This window comes from Notolepis coatsorum, assembly GCF_963971535.1.
Source record: "Notolepis coatsorum genome assembly, chromosome: 8".
Taxonomy (NCBI): Eukaryota; Metazoa; Chordata; class Actinopteri; order Aulopiformes; family Paralepididae; genus Notolepis; species Notolepis coatsorum.
Genome location: NC_140172.1, coordinates 53,614,389 through 53,635,398, shown reverse-complemented (window position 1 = coordinate 53,635,398; position 21,010 = coordinate 53,614,389). Strand labels below are relative to the sequence as shown.

At 43.7% G+C, this 21,010-nt stretch overlaps 1 protein-coding gene across 1 annotated transcript; it reads left to right on the top strand.

Moving 5' to 3' along the window:
- Positions 1 to 57: 57 nt before the first annotated feature.
- On the top strand, positions 58 to 20,723 carry LOC311233452 (zona pellucida-like domain-containing protein 1; the record flags this gene model as incomplete). The annotated part of the gene is made up of 9 exons (XM_084320419.1): positions 58 to 151; positions 943 to 1,160; positions 9,898 to 10,082; positions 15,224 to 15,296; positions 16,895 to 16,992; positions 17,173 to 17,253; positions 17,602 to 17,770; positions 18,139 to 18,250; positions 20,599 to 20,723. The coding sequence occupies 9 exons, from the start codon at positions 58 to 60 to the stop codon at positions 20,721 to 20,723; spliced, it is 1,155 nt and encodes a 384-aa protein (XP_084176545.1).
- Between the last annotated feature and the right edge of the window lie 287 nt (positions 20,724 to 21,010).

Here is a 21,010-nt window from a genome sequence, read left to right as displayed (position 1 = left end):
TTTTTTGGTTTGTTTTTGTTTGCTATTATAGATATGACGACATCAAGGGAGGCAAAGATGCACCTTTTCATCGTTTTCCTCTTGGTGTCCATGGCAGAAAAGAGCTGTCAGTTAACAATAGTTGAATGCGGAGCGGAGTATAGACGACCAGGTATTTAATTGTTTTTTATAAGTTGCTTACATTAGTCAAAATATTTCTAAACTGTCTATGCATTTCAAATACTGCAATGTTGAATATTTGTCTTTGTTTATTTTTTACAACTCCACACAGCCAAAAAATACTTCTTATACTTAAGCCTCAAACATGCATGGCTGACAAAAATGTTGAGACCTATGTAGGCCTGCTATTTATTTATAATTTTTTTACAATATTTACAATGAATGGATTTACAATAAATGTATAATCTAAAACAGTTTTACTTCCAGTATCTTATACACGTGGATCTCTCATTCTGTATATCTTAGTTTTTAAGTTCTGATTATAAAAAAAGGTAGCTTTGTGCACCTTTAACTAAAGGTATAGCAAACACCATGTGTATCATCAACTATCGTAATGTATCATTGAATCATAACCAGTAGACATGTTAATGAACGGGATTGTACAACAATGGAAAAATATCGTATCTTTCCCCCGTCCGAGAATACAGTGACATCCTAGAATACACTGACATCTCAGTGACGTCCAGAATACATGGCATCTCAGTGACGTCCTAGAATACATGGCATCTCAGTGACGTCCTAGAATACATGGCATCTCAGTGACGTCCTAGAATACATGGCATCTCAGTGTGGTAATATCATCATCAGGAGATACATTATGGATGAGAGAATAACAATGAAAAGCAAAGCTTCAACTAAGCTGGTATACAATAGTATGGCTCCATCACTGACCTTTTCCCTTTCCTAGTAGAATACACTGACATCTTTCCCCTGTCCTAATAGAATACACTGACATCACAGTGGAGTGCGGCACCCAATCCATTCGTCTGGCTATCCTCATCTGTCCTGCGATGTACAGCGGCTACAACGAGACCCTGCTAGTTCTCAACCATGTGTCCGATGACGCCTGTAAGGGGACCCTGGATGAGAGCGCAATCCCTCCGGTTGTCAGGTTCACCTTCAACCTCAACTCGACCGACGCCTGCGGTAGTATCTTCAGGGTTAGTAGAGCTAGAAGGGTATACACAAGGTTTGTAGGTTTCAATACATTTTCGGGAATTCATTACACACGGTGCTATTTGTTAGATTTACAATCGTTTGGAATGAGGACCATGTCGACTCAACCACATACAGGGCTGGACTGGGACCAAAAATCGGCCCTGGCATTTTTAGCCCAGACCGGCCCACCATAAATGGTCGGACACCACCCACCATTACACCATACTTGCGGCTATGGAAGCAAATAAGTGCCAGAAGTATTTGAATTTAATCAGGCACCGCATTTATAGCATTGAAAATAATAACTTTGAAAACATGTATCTGAATTTGAAAACATGTATCTGAATTTTTTCAGACGCCGCATTTTTGTATCTGAATTTTTTCAGACACAGCATTTATAGTTTCAGACACCGAATTTATAGCATTGCAAATAAATACTTTGAAAATCATGTAGCTGAATTTCTTTGCTCCGAATTTACCTATGCGAAATAAAAATGCAGTGTTAATAAAACAATTCGAATGCATAATAAAATTCAATTCGATGCCAAAAAAAAATTCGATGCATAATTGCGGTGTATATAATTCGATGTCAAAAATTCAATGCATAATTGCGGTGTATGGAATTCGATGTAAAAAACCAACATCCGGGTATCCAGCTGCAGAACCACAGAACCACCACAGCAGCAGCAGGCTGAGGCCCCTCGCTTCCATTGGCTGATTTGGGTCACGTGATTTGGGTCACGTGACCGTCCCACCCAATGGCTGAATTGGAGTATTGCACTGCGGGCATTGGCTGATGCACTGCGGGATTGATTGATTGATTGAAAACTTTATTAACAGATTGCAGAATGGGTACACGTGACCGCCACAGGCCCTGATTGATTGATTGAAAACTTTATTAACAGATTGTAGAATGGGTACAGTGACCGATTGATTGATTGATTGATTGAAAACTTTATTAACAGATTGCAGAATGGGTACAGTGACGTCACAGGCCCGGATTGATTGATTGATTGATCTGATTGATTGATTGAAAACTTTATTAACAGATTGTAGAATGGGTACAGTGACCGATTGATTGATTGATTGATTGATTGAAAACTTTATTAACAGATTGCAGAATGGGTACAGTGACGTCACAGGCCCGGATTGATTGATTGATTGATTGAAAACTTTAACAGATTGCAGAATGGGTACAGTGACGTCACAGGCCCGGATTGATTGATTGATTGATTGATTGATTGAAAACTTTATTAACAGATTGCAGAATGGGTATAGAGGTGTGATAGGTGTGATAGGTGTGAGAGGTGTGATAGGTGGGATAGGTGGGATCGGTGTGATAGTTGTGAGAGGTGTGATAGGTGTAATAGGTGTGAGAGGTGTGATAGGTGTGATAGGTGTGATAGGTGGGAGAGGTGTGATAGGTGTGATAGGTGTGATAGGTGGGAGAGGTGTAAGAGGTGTGATAGGTGTGAGAGGTGTGATAGGTGGGATAGGTGTGATAGGTGTGAGAGGTGGGATCGGTGTGAGAGGTGTGATAGGTGTGAGAGGTGTGATAGGTGTGAGAGTCCGATCACACCTATCACACCTCTCACACCTATCACACCGATCCCACCTAGCACACCGATCCCACCTATCACACCTCTCACACCTATCACACCTCTCACACCTGTCACACCTCTCACACCTCTCACACCTATCACACCTATCACACCTATCACACCGATCCCATCAAAAAAAATTTAATACATTTTTTTTTAATAAAATTATTTTTTTCATTTTTTTAAATAATATATATATTTTTTTATTGTATTATTATAGATCCTACGGAGGGCGGCATTGCATAGTCTATTGGTGAAAAACATGTTCTTTACAGTGGTGGCTGTTCATGTAATTAAACAAAGCACTCAGAAGAAAATAAACAAGCTACTGCATCAAAAGTTACTACTTATGATAAACAATAGCCCTTGCAGTCACGTAAACAAAGGCATTCGTTTTGTGGCATTAACGTTATATAGTTAGTGTTACACGTTCAATAACAGGTATTCACTCTTGGTCAACGGGGAGCCGGGAGGAGAGGCGCACGCCTCGGCTCCTCAACAGACCCGTCGGACGGGCTCCCAACACGCCTGCCGCCCGTCCGCCCTACCACCGTTCCATGGTAGACGGTGGACGGGTCTGTTGAGGAGCCGAGGCGTGTGCCTGCTGTTGTTTCCAACACAACCACCTCCCGCCATGAAGCTCACGCTCCGTGGCCGAAAAAGGCTGGTATTCATTAATGATCCTTCTGCAGGTTCACCTACGGAAACCTTGTTACCGATTACTTCCTCGGCGGGGAGCTAACTACGGCTCCCCGGTAGCTAACTACGGCTCCCCGGTAGCTACGGTAAGTCTGTTGAGGCTTCTCGCAAGCAGATCAATGGCGGCATTGCCTGAAGTAAAAAACCAATAAACGCTTGCCGATTGGTGGTAACAGCAGAGGCGGGTGCAAGCGGTGTGTGACGTAATTGGCAGAATCGCCTGTCAATCAAAATAGAGCTCTGGTTGAGAAATAGTATCCCGCTGCAGCCCGGCAGACCATACTGTTTGAGCTGAGCGCCTCGCATTCACATCACCTCAACCCCGTGCGCATCCTTTATTTTTTTTTTATTTTTTTCACCGAACGTTCGAACCTATTAATTAAAGTCCGAATGTCAGCGTAACGAACGAACGTTCGAACGTTCAAACGTTCGAACGTTCGGGCTCAGCCTTATTGTCTAACCACTGCTCCCCAGACCTGGAGTATATCACCATCAAATGCCGACCCTTCTTTCTCCCGAGGGAGCTAACGTCCATCATCATGATCGGAGTATATATCCCACCACAAGCGAACACTGGGGCCGCACTTTCAAAGCTACACGACGAGGTAAATAAACTACAGATAGCTAATGTTGACGCTGCCATTTTGGTTCTGGGCGATTTCAACAGCGCGCGTCTTAAAAAGGTGTTGCCGAATTTCTATCAGCATGTGACCTGTCCCACCAGAGGCGAGAACATATTAGACCATGTATACTCGCAATTTAAGAATGGGTACAAGTCACAGGCTCTTAGTCCATTCGGTAAATCCGATCATGCCGCCATCTTTCTTTTGCCAAAGTATAAACAGAGTCTCAAGCGAACGCCGGTAGTATCGCGAGAGGTTAAGCGTTGGACTGTGACGTCAGAGGAGACACTCCAAGCTGCACTTGAATGCACAGACTGGAGTGTATTCCGTGATAACACAGCCAATATTAACGAATACACTGAAACGGTGCTTGACTTTGTCTGTACTCTGGTAGAAGAAACAATCCCCTCTACCACAATTAGAATCTACCCAAATCAAAAGCCCTGGGTAGATAAATCCGTCCGTGAGGCTCTGAAAGTGCGCATCTCAGCCTACAACACCGGGCTGGTGACAGGCAACATGGAAGAACACAAGACGGCAAGATACAACGTCAGGAGAGCAGTAATAGAGGCAAAACGGCGTTACAGGGATAAAGTTGAACTTCAGTTTGAACAGGCTGACTCTAGAGGTATGTGGCAGGGCCTCAGAACAATAACAGATTACAAAGGCACCTCCCTCAAACTGAACAGTGACATCTCCTTAGCAAATTATCTCAATACCTTCTATGCAAGGTTTGAGGCTGTAAATAACAACACCAGCCTACAAGCCACGGCCATTGGGGGGGGGTCTGCTGATGGAGACTCAGTGTTCAGGGTAACAGAGCATGAGGTGAGGCGGACCTTTAAAAAAGTGAATATCAGGAAGGCAGCAGGACCGGACGGCATCCCCGGCCGCGTCCTAAAAGTCTGTGCCGACCAACTGGCCCCGGTATTCACTGACATCTTTAACCTGTCCTTAGAACAGGCTGTCATCCCCACCTGTCTGAAGAAGTCCACCATCATCCCTGTACCCAAAAAATCTACGCCCGCTTGCCTCAACGACTACCGCCCTGTAGCTCTCACCTCCATAGCCATGAAGTGCTTTGAGAAGCTAGTGAAGGGCTACATCTGTTCCTCCCTCCCCATCAACCTGGACCCCCTGCAATTTGCATACTGCCCTAACAGATCCACGGAGGATGCCATAGCCCATGTGCTGCACACAGCAGCATCACACCTGGACAAGAGGCAGGGGAACTATGTGAGAATGCTGTTCATCGACTACAGCTCAGCATTCAATACCATAGTCCCCTCCAAACTCATAGCCAAGCTCAGGGACCTGGGCTTGAACTATGACCTCTGCCAGTGGGTCTTGGACTTCCTGACGGGCAGACCCCAGGTGGTAAGAGCAGGCAACTGCACCTCCTCATCCATCACGCTCAACATAGGGGCCCCCCAGGGCTGTGTTCTGAGCCCCCTCCTCTACTCCCTGTACACACATGACTGCGTGGCACAGCGGAACAACAACACAATCATCAAATTTGCTGATGACACAGTAGTGGTGAGCCTAATCTCTGCCAACGACGAGAGGGCCTACCTGGAAGAGGTAGAGAATCTGTCACAGTGGTGTCAGGAGAACTGCCTCTCCCTGAACGTCAGCAAAACAAAAGAGATGATTGTGGACTTCAGGAGGTCGGGGGTCAAGGACTACAGCCCCCTCAGCATCGACGGGGCACCAGTTGAGAGAGTGAACAGTTTCAAGTACCTCGGAGCCCACATATCCGAGGACTTGACATGGACCACACACATTGACAGTGTTGTGAAGAAGGCACGACAACGCCTCTACTTCCTCAGGCGCCTAAGGAAGTTCCAAGTCAGTCAGAAGATCCTTAGGAACTTCTACTCATGTACAATAGAGAGCATCCTGACTGGCAACATCACCTCCTGGTTTGGGAATAGCACTGCACAAGACCGTAGCAGACTACAAAGAGTGACACGTTCAGCCGAACGCACAATTGGAGGGGGGCTTCCCACCCTCCAGAACATTTACAACAAGCGGTGCAGGGGGAAGGCTAAGAGAATCATCAAGGACTCCAGCCACCCGAACAACTGCCTCTTTTAACTACTGCGGTCAGGCAAGTGATACCGGAGTCTTAAGGCGAGCACAGAAAGACTCAGAAGAAGCTTCTATCCCCAGGCCATCAGGCTGCTCAACGACAACCATGCAACAACCATCAAATGCACACAGCACACACACCCAGACGCACACACTCACTTAAACAAACAACACACTGCAGCACCCACTCTCCACACTTTAGATCACATAAACACACTTTACACTTTATATTTATTGGTAAAGGATTTGCACTACAACTCGTACACCTTACTGTAAATTGTACCTAAATTGTACCTCATCCCATTTCTGCTCTGCACTATATAGTATTGTATATTAGTACATTGCATAATATATTTTATATTGTATGGTAACTCAGTTACTTCTATTCTGCCTCGAACATTGTACATATGTCTATACTGAACACTGTGACCTCTATTTTTACTTCTATTTTACATGCTATACTATTTTATTTCATACTTATCTTGTCTAGCACAGTCTCTGGAGCGTAACAGTAAGAAGCATTTTGTAAAAAAGTATTCTGTACTTCTGTATGACAACTATTAAATAAACTTGATCTTTGTATGTGATTTATATGGCAATTAAATCAATGGTGTGCTTGTTTGTTTGGGGAGTTTAACCTACAGTTAATGTGCCTACCATGTGAAGGTGCATGCTCAATGGACAGCACAAAAACAATGTGTGTAGGTGGAGACTAGAGCTACCACAGATAGTAATAAGTTATAAGAGTAAGTAATCCATACCATATATATCCTAATAGTTACCTTATTACCATACTTGGCTGAAAATAAACTTTGCTGCCTGTTGTGAATGTGTTTTTCCCTGTAGGCTAATACATAAGTAGGAATACATTTTTGCAGTTGAGCAAAAATGTGCAGTTGAGTAGGCTATATGTGCTGTGTTTTTATGTCTTCCATTGAGGACCACCTTGGAAATAAGTGTTTTAATTAATGCTTTTAGGTGATATCTTCAGGAATACAAATTGGTTAAGATAATTAGTTTTTATGATGTGTTTTTAATTTCCAAATACAAATCTAATCATATCAAAAAAGCAGTTTTTGCAGTTGAGCTACAGGTGTTATTATACATTATATATTATACAGCCTTTTCGTGCATCTTTATCAAGGGAACCCTTATCCTAATGATTTTAAAAAGAATATTATGATGATACGATATGGACCTAGGTCAGGTCACTCACAGCAACGTGGGCTTAGCTTAGCCAACGCAATGCTGACAAAATAACGTTAGCTGCATTAGCTACAAAAACAATTCCAATAGCTTATGCTGCATTATTTGACATTGACTGACTGAGAGACCACCAGCAGTAGTTGACGGTCTCACTTTATGATAGCGTTATTACGAATATGCTATCATTCATATTATTGACATTAATTGAATTAATCATCATGGCATGGCACACACACTCCTGCTCACTCTGTCCCTTGGCCCTGTCCAGCTCACATGCCTGCTCCACTGCCTGTGTCTGCTTCTCAGCCTGGCAGTGGGCCACCTGAGGGCGGCTGTTGCTGCACTACTGTGGATGACGACGTTGAAGCTGCAGAAAACATTTCTGTTATTTTAGTACATTTGGCAGCATCCGCCTCTAGATTTCATGCAATTTCTCTGCACCCCCCTTACGCTTCTTCTGTTTATAATTTTTTTCCCGGTCTGAGCGGCATCTGTTCTTACACGAGAAACAGGTGAGAGAGAAGGGGGGGCTTAGTAAGAGATGTGATTGGGCCAGCTTAACACTATCAGTGCTAGCCATTAGACGCACCCCTCTGTAGCAACGCCAACGTTAGATAGATAGGAATCCGTCACCTTGTTTGTAGAGCTATAACTATATTCTATATTATAGCTATGGATACAATACTATGGTCATTTGCCAGTGACTTTCTTCCGGTCAAGATGCAAAAAAGAGATAATTTTTCCATGCATACATTTGCGCATTATACCGTGGTGAATATAAGTATGTTTTTAGATCGGTCTGGGGTAATTCCTGAAATGCTGAGGAATAGCCTTATAGCTGTATCATTCTCAAATCAAATCTATATCATAGGTATTATGTTTCATCATGAATGCATGAAAGGGGGGGGGGGGGGGTCGTTTTTTGATGCTTTGATCGCCACCAACGGCATACGTTGTGGACTAACGTTACAGACACACGTTCGGATCGAACTGAAGACATGCTTGGATCAATGCAAGATTGATATCATATAGCCCTTACCTTGACTAGGATGTACCCCAAAAAGAATATTCCAATTATCTGATTGCGATTCCATGTAGTGATGTCCATCGTGCCACCAACATAATCCACCACAGATCATGCGTCGGGAGCATTTGATTCTTCTCAATCCGACCATTATAACCGCTTGAGCACAAAAGAAAATACTCTGCCCCATTAGATCGACCCACAGGCCAAGATACAAGGTTTCAAAGGGTGCTCAATACCGCCGTCTAGCTGGAATGCGGACGGTATTGCACTTTGGCGACCTCAGACTCATTCCCTATGGTAACAACAGGCTCCCTAGGTGGATAATGAATAAAAATATCGAAGAAAATTACCCAGAAACAACTTAAGTAGTTTTTGGCACTGAACAACATGGGCCCAGAAACGACTTAACTAGTTTTTGGCACCCAAAGTGTTAATAGGCCGCTGTTCCAGCCTAGTGGGGGGGGGCTTAGTAAGAGATGTGATTGGGTCAGCTTGATGGGCCGCTGTCCCAGCCTAGTGGCGGGGGGGGTGCTTAGTAAGATATGTGATTGGGCCAGCCCAGTGTCAGTCAGTACCAATGGGCGCTGTCCCAGCCTAGTAGTGAGCCAGTAATTTTATTTTTTTTATTTTTTTTATTTTAATAATTATAACGGCCCAAAGATGCTTCGGCCCACCGGGAAAATGCCCGGTATGCCAGATGGCCAGTCCATGCCTGACTACATATCAATTATGTGAAATAAGCATATTATTTAATGGGTAGTCGTTTTCTTTTTTGTCTACCAAAATGTTCCAATACATGTGGAGTCGCCAGCCGCTTCTTTTCACCTGACAGCTAGAAGTTTCACTGGAGAGTTTCACTTCACTGCCTGCAGGAGTCGCTGTTGCAATGACTTCATACCCCACCGGCTTCCCACCCGCGAACACTGCCGATTGAACGCTGGTCTCTGCAGTGGTAGGCGAGTGCTTAGACCTCTACGCTAGCATAACCTTAACCATTCCCCTAACTATAACCACCATAACCATAACCATAACCATAACCATAACCATAACCATAACCATAAACATAACCATAACCATAACCATAACCATAACCTTACCCTAACCATAACGTTAATTTAATGGCAAAAGCCACAGAGAAGTGGCAGCACAATAATCTTGGAAAATGGCTTTTTGCCATTTAATGGAAATGTTAAATTAGCAGCAACTTTTCGTAGCTACGAATCCCTTGTTGTGACGTTGATGTGGATGAGTCTACATGGTCCTTATTCCAAATGATAAAAAATCGCCCAAATAGCACTTTTAAAGAATTCCTAATTAAATCGTTTTTCATACTCTATTGTAATTTCTGTTTCAACATTATACATCTCATAAACATCCAAACCCTACAAAATATACAGTATATTTAAAAATTGTTCCTCTCCCTCTTCCCCTCTCACACCACATTTTTGATACGACTCTAAATGTTGCCCCCCCCCCCCCCCCTTCCCTCCAGACCACCAGCGCTCCCGGCACAGGGATCTTTGCCGACTTCTCCAACATCCAGACGGTCAACATCAGCGGCGTCGTGCGTTCCCTCGACCTGACCACGGGGACGGTCACCTATAACGCTGAGCTCAAATATTTCTACTCCTGCTCCTACCCTCTGGAGTATCTGATCAACAACACTCGGGTCGACGTGTAAGTTCTCTCACTGTATCACTGTATCACTCCTGCTCAGGCACGTGCACACATAGAGCCCAAGGGGTGCTCGAGCACCTGCCCTTTTGAGCCTCATAAAAAAGTGCCCTTAAAAAAAATATATATATATATTTTTTTACCATTGTGCATATATGCATTGTGCTCCCCAGACCTGGAGTTTATCACGATAAAATGTCGACCCTTCTTCCTCCCAAGAGAGTTAACGTCCATCATCCTCATCGGAGTGTACATTCCACCACACGCGAACACTGGGACCGCACTTTCAAAGTTACACGACGAAGTAAATAAACTCCAGACAGCTAATGTTGACGCTGCCATTTTGGTTCTGGGCGATTTCAACAGCGCGCATCTTAAAAAGGTGTTGCCGAATTTCTATCAGCATGTGACCTGTCCCACCAGAGACGAGAACATATTAGACCATGTATACTCGCAATTTAAGAATGGGTACAAGTCACAGGCTCTTAGCCCATTCGGTAAGTCCGATCACGCCGCCATTTTTCTTTTGCCAAAGTATAAACAAAGTCTCAAGCGAACGCCGGTGGTCTCGCGAGAGGTTAAGCGTTGGACCGTGACGTCAGGGGAGGCACTCCAAGCTGCACTTGAATGCACAGACTGGAGGGTATTCCGTGATAACACAGCCAATATTAACGAATACACTGAAACGGTGCTTGACTTTGTCTGTACTCTGGTAGAAGAAACAATCCCCTCTACCACAATTAGAATCTACCCAAATCAAAAGCCCTGGGTAGATAAATCCGTCCGTGAGGCTCTGAAAGTGCGCACATCAGCATACAACACGGGGCTGGTGACAGGCAACATGGAAGAACACAAGACGGCAAGATACAACGTCAGGAGAGCAGTAATAGAGGCAAAACGGCGTTACAGGGATAAAGTTGAACTTCAGTTTGAACAGGCTGACTCTAGAGGCATGTGGCAGGGCCTCAGAACAATGACAGATTACAAAGGCACCCCCCTCAAACTGAACAGTGACATCTCCTTAGCAAATTATCTCAATTCCTTCTATGCGAGGTTTGAGGCTGTGAATAACAACACCAGCCTACAAACCACGGCAATGGGGGGGGGGGGGTCTGCTGATGGAGACTCAGTGTTCAGGGTAACAGAGCATGAGGTGAGACGGATCTTTAAAAAAGTGAATATCAGGAAGGCAGCAGGACCGGACGGCATCCCCGGCCGCGTCCTAAAAGTCTGTGCCGACCAACTGGCCCCGGTATTCACTGACATCTTCAACCTGTCCTTGGAACAGGCTGTCATCCCCACCTGTCTGAAGAAGTCCACCATCATCCCTGTACCCAAAAAATCTACGCCCGCTTGCCTCAACGACTACCGCCCTGTAGCCCTCACCTCCATAGCCATGAAGTGCTTTGAGAAGCTAGTGAAGGGCTACATCTGTTCCTCCCTCCCCATCAACCTGGACCCCCTGCAATTTGCATATCGCCCCAACAGGTCCACGGAGGACGCCATAGCCCATGTGCTGCACACAGCAGCATCACACCTGGACAAGAGGCAGGGGAACTATGTGAGAATGCTGTTCATCGACTACAGCTCAGCATTCAATACCATAGTCCCCTCCAAACTCATAGCCAAGCTCAGGGACCTGGGCTTGAACTATGACCTCTGCCAGTGGGTCCTGGACTTCCTGACGGGCAGACCCCAGGTGGTAAGAGCAGGCAACTGCACCTCCTCATCCATCACGCTCAACATAGGGGCCCCCCAGGGCTGTGTTCTGAGCCCCCTCCTCTACTCCCTGTACACACATGACTACGTGGCACAGCGGAACAACAACACAATCATCAAATTTGCTGATGACACAGTAGTGGTGGGCCTGATCTCTGCCAACGACGAGAGGGCCTACCTGGAAGAGGTAGAGCATCTGTCACAGTGGTGTCAGGAGAACTGCCTCTCCCTGAACGTCAGCAAAACAAAAGAGATGATTGTGGACTTCAGGAGGTCGGGGGTCAAGGACTACAGCCCCCTCAGCATCGACGGGGCACCGGTTGAGAGAGTGAACAGTTTCAAGTACCTCGGAGCCCACATATCCGAGGACTTGACATGGACCACACACATTGACAGTGTTGTGAAGAAGGCACGACAACGCCTCTACTTCCTCAGGCGCCTAAGGAAGTTCCAAGTCAGTCAGAAGATCCTTAGGAACTTCTACTCATGTACAATAGAGAGCATCCTGACTGGCAACATCACCTCCTGGTTTGGGAATAGCACTGCACAAGACCGTAGCAGACTACAAAGAGTGACACGTTCAGCCGAACGCACAATTGGAGGGGGGCTTCCCACCCTCCAGAACATTTACAACAAGCGGTGCAGGGGGAAGGCTAAGAGAATTATTAAGGACTCGAGCCACCCGAACAACTGCCTCTTTGAACTGCTGCGGTCAGGCAAGCGATACCGGAGTCTTAAGGCGAGCACAGAAAGACTCAGAAGAAGCTTCTATCCCCAGGCCATCAGGCTGCTAAACGAACAATAAACACTATGCAACAACCATCAAATGCACACAGCACACACACCCACACGCACACACTCACTTAAACCACACAAACACACTTTATATTTATTGATAAAGGATGTGCACTACAACTCGTACACCCACTGTAAATTGTACCTAAATTGCACCTCATCCCATTTCTGCCTTGCACTATATAGTATTGTATTAGTACACTGCACAGTATTGTATATTATATGGTAACTCAGTTACGTCTATTTTGCATCGAACATTGTACATATGTCTATACTGAACACTGTGACCTCATTTTTTTACTTCTAATTTACATGCTATACTATGTTATTTTATTTCATACTTATCTTGTCTTGCACAGTCTCTGGAGCGTAACAGTAAGAAGCATTTTGTATAAAAGTATTCTGTACTTCTGTATGACAACTATTAAAGAAACTTGAAACTTGAACTTGATAGATTGCCCTTCCAACTGAAAACTGTCAGGATAGAATCAAAATAGAATCAAAATATTAGGTAAAGAAAGAGAGATGCCCCGTATTCTATTGCAGTTTGCACGGCCTCCTTGCACGGCCTCTCCGCGGACCTATATATTTTATACATAGCGTGGGTGGTGATGATGATGATGATGATGATGATGATGATGATGATGATGATGATGATGATGATGATGATGATGATGATGATGATAGGAACCACTGTGGCCCATACAGTTGAATGCTGGTATTACACTCACTGAGGGACACGAAGAGGTCAAGTCCGATGGGATTTGGGAATCTCAAATACAAATCGGGATTGGAATAAAAAAGGCATTTATATTAAACAATACAGAATATACAGCACTTCTTGGGGTCTGTAGGGTAAGCACTTATTCCCTCCCCCCTGAACATTTATGGAGATGTATGGGCCTTTTAAGTCAGTGATAAAAGTGTCTTTCAAGGATAAGTGAGCTCCTGCACTGATTATTATAGTTCAATATTCAATATTTGATCACCAAAACCCCCCAAAAAGCATAAAAAGGGGGCCCCGGTTAAAAGACACACAGGTATAGTGCCCTTTTCAGCCTTTGAGCACCTGCCCCTCTAAAGTCCTGTGCACGCCCCTGCTCCTGCTCCTACCCTCTGGAGTATCTGATCAACAACAAGAGCCTTTCTCATTGACTTTATTTAGCGAATACACTATAAAATCTACTAACATCATCTACCCCTTTAACTGTTTCCAACTCATCAGTGAGGCAAGCTTCCTACATCACTGACCAAGGTGGGAACAGGGTGGAAAAGGAATCCCAACCTGAGCATGACATAAGAGCAAAATGGCCACTGTGGTTAATATGGTCAATAGCAACTCACCTTATCCACGTGATGCCTGGCTCATAGGACATTGCTACGGTGGCGTCACGCTAATGCCAACATTGTGAATATTCTGATGAGTGTCCTGAAACAAAATCCTCCAATCCAAGTTATTACCTGTCTATCTCTATGTCTCATTTATTCTGCTGTTGTTCCCTGTTCATGATTATAGGTGAACGCAGAGCTATGTATCTACGTATGTAATGGACATTTTACTTTTTCCATCCAGGTTATGAGTGTGACTGAAGGGCCTCTGAATTAATTACAGCTGTTTTTTTTATCAACAGGCAGTGAGTTCCAGTTTCCTACGTAGCTGTTTTTTTAAGGAATGCTCAAACGTGCCAATTGGAACTTTGTGGTGGACAGCTGAACGTCGTCTTTCAAAAGGGTGTAAAGATAATGAAAGAATATTGAAAAGGCTCTGTTACGCAGAGGCAGAGTAGACATTACAAACAATAATTAGTTTGGCCCTTCAGTTAAACTGATAACCTGGATGGAAAAAGTTAAATGTCTGTTACCTACTGTAGCCACATAGTTCTGCTTTCTTAAAACTAAACTACGTATAATCAAATCCAAATTTTTACAGAGATTATTGACCAAGCTGTGGAACACTCCTTTCAAGCAACTCACAACAAGCGCATGATCAGATTTGCTAACAGTATCTCTTCTGACTGGCATGTTTTAGACAGGGAGTACCAACTTCTGCCCTCTAACAGGCGATTTAGAGTCCCTTATTTGAAACGCAACAGGCTGAAGAATTATTTGATACATTTATACATGCTAAACCAAATTCAGTGTCCTGCTATCTGCTATCCAGAGGATATAATGTGATACGTATGATTGTCATGACGTGTTTTGTACGTCAGTGAAAAGGGTCATATCTGTGTAACTGTATGTTTAATATGTGTGTAAATGTCTTGAACGGAACTCTGCCTAAGGATGCAAAATGAATTTCAGTGTAAACTGATAATAAAGTTATATTGTATCATATCGTATTGTATCGTAATTCTATTGCTATAACGAAACATACTTGAATACTCTTGACACATTGTACATCTATTAGATTTTGTGCAAAATCGCTTAAAATTTTCTTTGAAAGCTTAATTGCATCTCTTTAAATGTGACCATTTTCCGCCTGACTATTTACTACCCTCTCTTCCATGGGGGAAAGCTGGGGGGAACACAACCATTGGATATCACCTTCATAATTCTCTGCGCCAGGTTTTAGCTGGGTCTCATGCATGTATCTTATCACTCTCCCCAACACCAACCCTTGTCCCATACAGGGTAGCATCCTCCATCGCAGTGAAAGACAACAATGGAAGCTTCATCAGCACTTTGAGCATGGAACTCTACACGGTAAGTCAAGGGAATCCTTTTCTATGCACAACCTTCGCTGAATTTACTCTAAACTTAAATTTTTTAAATCGACTGCATTTTTTTTTTTTTTATTATTATTATTTTCCCCCCTCCATTTTCCTCCGATTTTCTCCCATCCCAATGTTAGTCGTTATGCCAATTCCCAATCCCCTTCCTGGTCGCTGCGCACTTACCCCCCACAGTCGGTCTGGGAGAGTGGAGGCTATCACGTGCTTCCTCCGACACACGTCCAGCCAATCAACCGCTTCTTTTCACCTGGCAGCGCGGATTCTCATTGAGAGGGCGTAGCGTGTGGAAGGATCACACTATCCCACTCAAGTCCTATCCGCGCTTAGCAGGCGCCCCGACCGAACTGTAGGAGTCGCTGTTTACAACGACCCGGACCCACCCCGCCAGCTTCTCCCACCCTCTAATACTGCCAATTGTATTAGTGTGAACGGCCAGCCAAGCTGGTGACAACCCCGGAGCTGTGAGCTGGATTCGAACGGGCGAATCTAGCCGCTCCGGGGTTTGGTGACGAACGCAATCTCCGTTACGCCACCTGACCGCCCCAATCGACTGCATTTCTATTCATTTAGTCATACTGGATAAACCCACACTAGGCCTACTCACCATGCAAGGTTGCCTTCTTTCTAATTATTGATTGATTGATTGATTGATTATTGATTGATTGATTGATTGATTGATTGATTGATTGATTGATTGATTGATTGATTGATTGATTGACTGACTGATGTATTATTTTATGACATATTCTCCAAACATTCAATCTATCCCTTTAAATAGGGCAAAATAACGCTGAGAGGGGTGAAAAAGTCAAATGTTTGACTGTATTTACAGTATACAGCGCTTTACAACTTATGCCTCACATTCACCCATTCACTCACACGTTCACACACTGATGGCGGAGGCAACCATGCAAGGTGCTCATCGGGAGCATCTAGGGGTTAAGTGTCTTTCTCAAGGACACTTCGACACGTTGTTGGAAAGACCCGGAATTGAACTGGGGACCTTCAGATTGCCAGACAACCACTCTACCTCCTGAGCCACTGTTTTGTGAGAGGCCCTCATTATTTCTTGCATTTGAGGTGTGTTTCCCTGCTAGCCGAGGCATGTGAAAAGAAAGAAATGTAAAGATGAATTAGATATTTATTACCAAAATGCTAAAATGGAAGTAAAAATCAAAGCAGTTGAAAAGTTGAATTGTGTGCCAACAAGGGAGAACAAGCTTCCCAAGTTGTTTTATTAAAGCTGTGGCCATGAGAGGTAACCACACTATAACAAAAAATACATTTCTCTAAGTTTTAAATTCATATCGTTCACATTTTAGACTCTAGAAATTAGACTGTAGCCTTTTACAAATGTTGTGGCACTGGTTGTACCCGACCAAAAGAGCTTGTATGGCCAATTTCATTGTTTCATGCATCGCTGTTGGGAAGGTGTTCTCTCGTTCAACACAATTTGGCCCAACTCCTTGATTTGAATAGCTAGAGAAGCTGTCTTTCTGCATGAACAAGGTGCATAGTGTTAAGTTTGACCCTGCAAGGATGCAGCCAACTGTAATGTTCTGTTGACAGGATGTCAACTACACCACTCCCATGGTCATTCCACCACTGGGCATAGAGCTGAGGACCAATGTCTATGTCCAGGTCAAGGCGACCAACTTGACTGCTCAGTAAGAAAATCTCTCCAACTGCTATTCTTGAGTAGTGTTCTCGAAGCAGAAAGGAATGTGACATAATCAATGTCATTAATGTCCTCGCTAAGTTAAGGGGAAAAAATAAGTTTCCATTTGGATTATTTTGCTAAGGCTTCTGCCACCAGCACTCTCACCCTCACCACTCAACCCCCACAGGTACCACGTGCTCCTGGACCGATGCTACGCTGCAACCTCTCCTCAACCCACCAACTCCACTTTCTTCAACCTGTTTGTCTCGTAAGTCCTCAACTCTCTCTCTCTCTCTCTCTCTCTCTCTCTCTCTCTCTCTCTCTCTCTCTCTCTCTCTCTCTCTCTCTCTCTCTCTCTCTCTCTCTCTCTCTCTCTCTCTCATACACTTTCAAAAGAGATGCGTTGAGATGGCAGTGACCAAAGAAATTATGGAAATGCCATGATATTTCCATCGTATCATGGTTTAAATTGGATTATACAGTACCTGGTATCATTTAAGTACAAAATTGTAGCATGACTTTTACCAGGGTCAATTATTTATACAATGCGTCTTTTCTGAGAGTGTATTACAGTTGGAGCCAGAACTCCACTAACGCTCTTATCTATATTGGACAGGTGCTCGAAGGACCAGATGACCACGATGCATGAGAACGGGGAGAGTAACCACGCCCGCTTCTCCTTCCCCGCCTTCCGCTTCCTCGAGCAGCAGAACGAGACCGTGTCCACCTACTATCTCCACTGCATCACCAGACTCTGTGAGAGGACCACCTGTAGTGACTTCAAGGTATGTTAACCCTTTCACTACCACACTACAGAAGGTTAACCCTTTCACTGCCGCACTACAAAGGGTTAACCCTTTCACTACCGCACTACAAAGGGTTAATGCTTTCACTACCACCCTACAGAAGGTTAACCTTTCAGTACCACACTACAGACGGTTTAGTGTGGTAGTGAAAGGGTTAAGGGTTCAACAAGGGTTTATTCTTTTTTTTTTATAAATAAGGAATTTAGAAATGTTAAAGAAAAAGTGAAATAATATCTATTTATATACAATATGATTTAAGTAAGTAATATAAGTAAATCTACCCTACTGTAACATTCCAACTGTAACTCTTTCATGAGCAGTTTCAATATTCTTTCTGTCTTTATCAGCAATGCAACAACAGAAGGAGAAGAGACATAGGTTCTGATACTTTAACTGATGGAGTGTCTGAGTCAGCCACCCTCTCCTCCGCACTGCCCATCATCACCCGAGCTGAGAATGGTGAGTGATCTTTCTCTGCCCCCTACGACTTTGGTTGTTGGCCTTTAATCGGACAGATTTCCAACTTGGGGGAAGGTTTTTGTCTTAAGTCAAGTCAAATCAATTGTATTTGTATAGCCCAAAATCACTTAACTTAACTCAGCACTAGCCAATAAATGTCCGATCTCGCTTAAAATATGTAAATAAGGTACTTATCAACCACAGGAAAAAGGTACATATTATACATTATGTTATAGCCATAAGTTATATATTGACGTATTTACAAACATTTAGAATGTCTACATATTACAAATAAGTAATATATTGATGTTTTTACATATTTACAAATAAATACATATATTACATATTCAAAATTGTTTTACTTTTAACATTTTCAGAAAACATTTGAGTTCCCCTGGTGGGGAACTAACCCAAGACACTCAAGACAGGGGAGGCAAGTGCCTTTATCTCAAGACTAACGAGACACACCTTCATGATAGCCTCGCCCAAACACTGTTACCTTAAACTAACCATAACCTTAACCCTAACCTGTTACCTTAAACTAACCATAACCTTAACCCTAACCTGTTACCTTAAACTAACCATAACCTTAACCCTAACCTGTTACCTTAAACTAACCATAAACTTAACCCAAACCCTAACCTTAACCTTAACCTTAACCTTAACCTTAACCCTAACTTTCTATCGTAATCAAAACTGTTAAACATTAAAACAAATCATCATTGCGGTTAGGTGGCGTAGCGGAGATTGCGTTCGTCACCAACCCCGGAGCTGTGAGCTGGATTCGCCTGTTCGAATCCAGCTCACAGATCCGGGGTTGTCACCAGCTTGGCTGGCCGTTCACACTAATACAATTGGCTGTATTAGAGGGTGGGAGAGTCTGGCGGGGTGGGTCCGGGTCGTTGTAAACAGCGACTCCTACAGTTCGGTCGGGGCGCCTGCTAAGCGCGGATAGGACCTGAGTGGGATAGTGTGATCCTTCCACACGCTACGCCCTCTCAGGGAGGATCCGCGCTGCCAGGTGAAAAGAAGCGGTTGATTGGCTGGACGTGTGTCGGAGGAAGCATGTGATAGCCTCCACTCTCCCAGATGATCTGACTGTGGGGGGTAAGTGCGCAGCGACCAGGAAGGGGATTGGGAATTGGCATACGACTAACATTGGGATGGGAGAAAAATCGGAGGAAAATGGAGGGGAAAAAAGATAAAAATTAAAAAAAATTAAATAAAAAATCATCATCAGAGTATTGTTGTGTTTTTTATCAGTGTGGGTGGGTGTCTTAGTCTAGTGGTGAGAGGCGAGCACTCGCCTGCAGCCATAATTATTGTTAGTTCAACTCCCGATCGTGCTGTTTTGCTTTTTTACTTTCTCGCGATACGAAATGTAAATATATTGCTTAACATACATTATGTGCCTTTTTTTCTGTGATTGATTAGTACTTTATTTATGTTTTCTGATGAGACCATGTTGCCAATAACAGTAAGAGTTCGTAGAGTTACTATCAAAGACCCATTATTACACATTTCTGCATTTTCCTAAAACAAACTATTTGTCTTTAGGAAATGAGGTATTCTTGAGGAGAGGAACTAGGAGAATAATGTTCTGGTCATAGCCTCTAGTCGATTACCTTACACAAATGCCAAATTGTAGTGGATACTGCACATTGATATTACAACAAATGTCTATTATTGTGCAACTTGTGTTTATGCATGTGAATGTATGCATGATTGCATCGCTCATAGCTTAGGAAGGATTGCTGCAATCACTAATGCACTTTCTCTCTGTTTGTCTTTCATTTAGCCTTGGCTTCCCTAGAGGCAGGTAAGTGGCCCCCTCCCATTCCAAGCCATTTTTACCAGTTGGCTAAACCTTAGCCAAAGTATGACTGGTTTGATTAGGGTTTCTCAAGAGATGTATAAAGGGTGCAATGAAAGACACTAATGCTCAATTGACCCTCACAAAAAATAATCACGGGTACTTTTTCAGTTTCACCATGGTGCCAGCCATTGTATAAATTATTTACAGAAGGTAAAGGTCATGTATCGCCATGGTGCACCATGGCATAATGCAATTAAACTATGATACCTGGTATTTCCATCACCATTATTTACAAAATATTATGGAACTACCATGATATGGTAGTTTTTTCTGGAAATACCATGACACTTTTTTGTGAGGGGAACTTGATGGGGACAGTGATTTTGCCCATCTCATTACTGGTTGCCTCAAAAGCAGAAGTAGCATGAAGGATGTAACGCATGGTCTGAGGAGAGGTCACATAATAAAGAATTAGCATACTGGCCACAAGGAGCTGTAACACATGCTTGTACCCTTGTTGTCTTATGACCAGGTCATTCTGCCCGTGGCTCCGACTCCACTGTGGGACTGGGGGTAGCAGTGGGGATCCTCAGTGTGGCTGTGGTCATGGTTGGAGGCATGGCAGCATTCTACTACAGGAGGCTCAGTCACAATTGAAGGGGAGCAACACAGAAACACCACTCTGCTTGAACCGTGGTGGGAGACTTTGGCGTAAGCCGTGTTGTCCCGCAAAACTAGTGGCGGAGGACTAGAATCAGAAGTTGTCTGAAATGTGGTTGTCCACCTTTTTTGGGAATGTGAGAAATTCAATTCTGGACATCAATTAATTCTGCAACAAAACAATATTAAAAATAGAAGTTAGAAAACTCCCTAGTCATTATCTGCTTGCATCTATGACCAATGTCACTCTCTTGGTTTTAAATTCTCGCAGTTGTAGATGGAAT